We start from the raw sequence: 1889 nt of genomic DNA, 5'->3' as shown, positions 1-1889 counted from the left end.
CAAAAAAAAATATATATGTAAGTGTAACTTTTTTTTTCTTGATATAATATTTTAGTACCAATATTAAAAGCTTACAAGCTTATTTTAACGTTGAATAAATGTGTTTTATTTTATATATCCAGTTGATTAATCCAAATTTGTTAATACGTTTATTGGTTTTAAGAATAAATAGTAATAATTGTGTGTATGTACATACTTTTTCCTTTTTTTTTTTTTTTTTTTTTTTTTTTCTTTTATTTTTTTTGTTGAGAAAAAAAATGAAACTATTTTATAATACCATGTAAGAATATAAATAGTATGGACGTTAAGGTATATACTTCTAATATTATTGAAATAGACATAAGTAATCATAATAAAATAAGATCATCTAATATTTATAACCATAAAAAATTAAAAGAAACCATAAGACAAAATGCGAAAAAAATAAGGGACATTACATTCAAATATTGGATTAAGGAGAAACAACTACAACCTGGAATTTTTGTTAAAAATGATGAGAATATTAATGATAAGATGATTATAAAAAATAACAAAGATATAATAAACAATATTAATAATGATAAGAAGATATCATATAGTTATGTAGATTCAATTGAAAGATGTATTACAAATAGTAAAGATGAAGACGGTGTATTGTATATAGATCATTTGTATACATATCTTATAAGACAACTATATATTTTATTTTGTTCTTTAGAAGTTAGAAAAAAAAAGAATAATGTACAATTTGATTTTACAAGAATATATAAATATATATATAATTATAAAAAACTTGAATCACATATATCTTATGAATATTTAAAGAAATATAATATAAATGATGATATCATAAAAAATGATATTGAAAATTTTCATTTTTATGCATATGATCATAATATAGAAGATCCAAAAAAGTATTGTGATATGGAGGAAAATTATAATAATGCTAATTATAATATATGTATATATTTACCAACAAGAAAAGAAATAGATATATTATTTATTATAGATCAATTATATGATTATTTTTATTTCGTATTATATGTTCCTATAACAACAAAAGAAAAGGATTTAATCTTCTTTCCATTTAATATAAAAAATAATTTGTTAGTACAATATCATTTTAATATATTTATTCCTTATGAGTATATATATTATACTACATATAAAAAAATCAATAATTTCATATTAAACTATTCAAAACTTGTAAAAAATTACGAGCTCTTTAATTTTTTATATAAAGATAATGACACCATTATTTTAATTCCTTTAATAGCATATAATAAATTGGGTTATAGAATTGGAAGCGGAAAGGGATATTATGATAAAACATTAACAAAGACAAGAAAAGAAAATTATATTATAAAACAAATAAAAAATATTCAAATGAATGATAATATCATAACAAAGAATAAAGATCATGATATTCAAAAAGCAAATCATTTAAATCTTGGAACAAAAAATGATACAAATAATATTATATGTTCTAATGTAAAAAATATAAAAGACAAAACAATTAATAATGAAATTGAAATATACACACAAAACAAACAAAAAATATATTTTAATGAAATAAAAATTGGCGTATCCTTTGAAATGTTTTTATATGATATAGAGTTTTCCGAAACGACAGATCTTATCTTAGACTATATGATAAATGAAAATAATATTTATCATTTTATATTATGACTTTCTTTTTTTATGTTTTCTTTTTATGTACTTTTTAATTTCATCTTCATCCATTAAAAATCTGAAAAATAAAAAAAATAATAAACACATACAAATAAATAAATAAATAAATAAATAAATAAATAAATAAATAAATATATATATATATATATATATATATATATATATATATATATATATATATATATATATATATATATATATATATATATAATATATTA

At 17.3% G+C, this 1889-nt stretch overlaps 2 protein-coding genes across 1 annotated transcript, besides 1 other annotated feature; one reads left to right on the top strand and one right to left on the bottom strand.

Moving 5' to 3' along the window:
- Nucleotides 1-297: 297 nt before the first annotated feature.
- PRSY57_1244400 (hypothetical protein) lies at nt 298-1668 on the top strand (the record flags this gene model as incomplete). Its single annotated transcript, XM_020115104.1, has 1 exon — nt 298-1668. The coding sequence occupies one exon, from the start codon at nt 298-300 to the stop codon at nt 1666-1668; it is 1371 nt and encodes a 456-aa protein (XP_019970257.1).
- Nucleotides 1663-1729: a sequence feature (Short protein (PRSY57_1244300, KYN95546.1) was converted to a misc_feature.).
- PRSY57_1244300 (hypothetical protein) overlaps nt 1663-1889 on the bottom strand; it is a gene marked incomplete at both ends in the record, with an annotated part of 2742 nt that continues 2515 nt past the window's right edge.

The sequence above is a fragment of the Plasmodium reichenowi genome, chromosome 12, assembly GCF_001601855.1.
Source record: "Plasmodium reichenowi strain SY57 chromosome 12, whole genome shotgun sequence".
NCBI lineage: Eukaryota > Apicomplexa > Aconoidasida > Haemosporida > Plasmodiidae > Plasmodium > Plasmodium reichenowi.
This window is presented reverse-complemented; position numbering and strand designations above follow the sequence as displayed.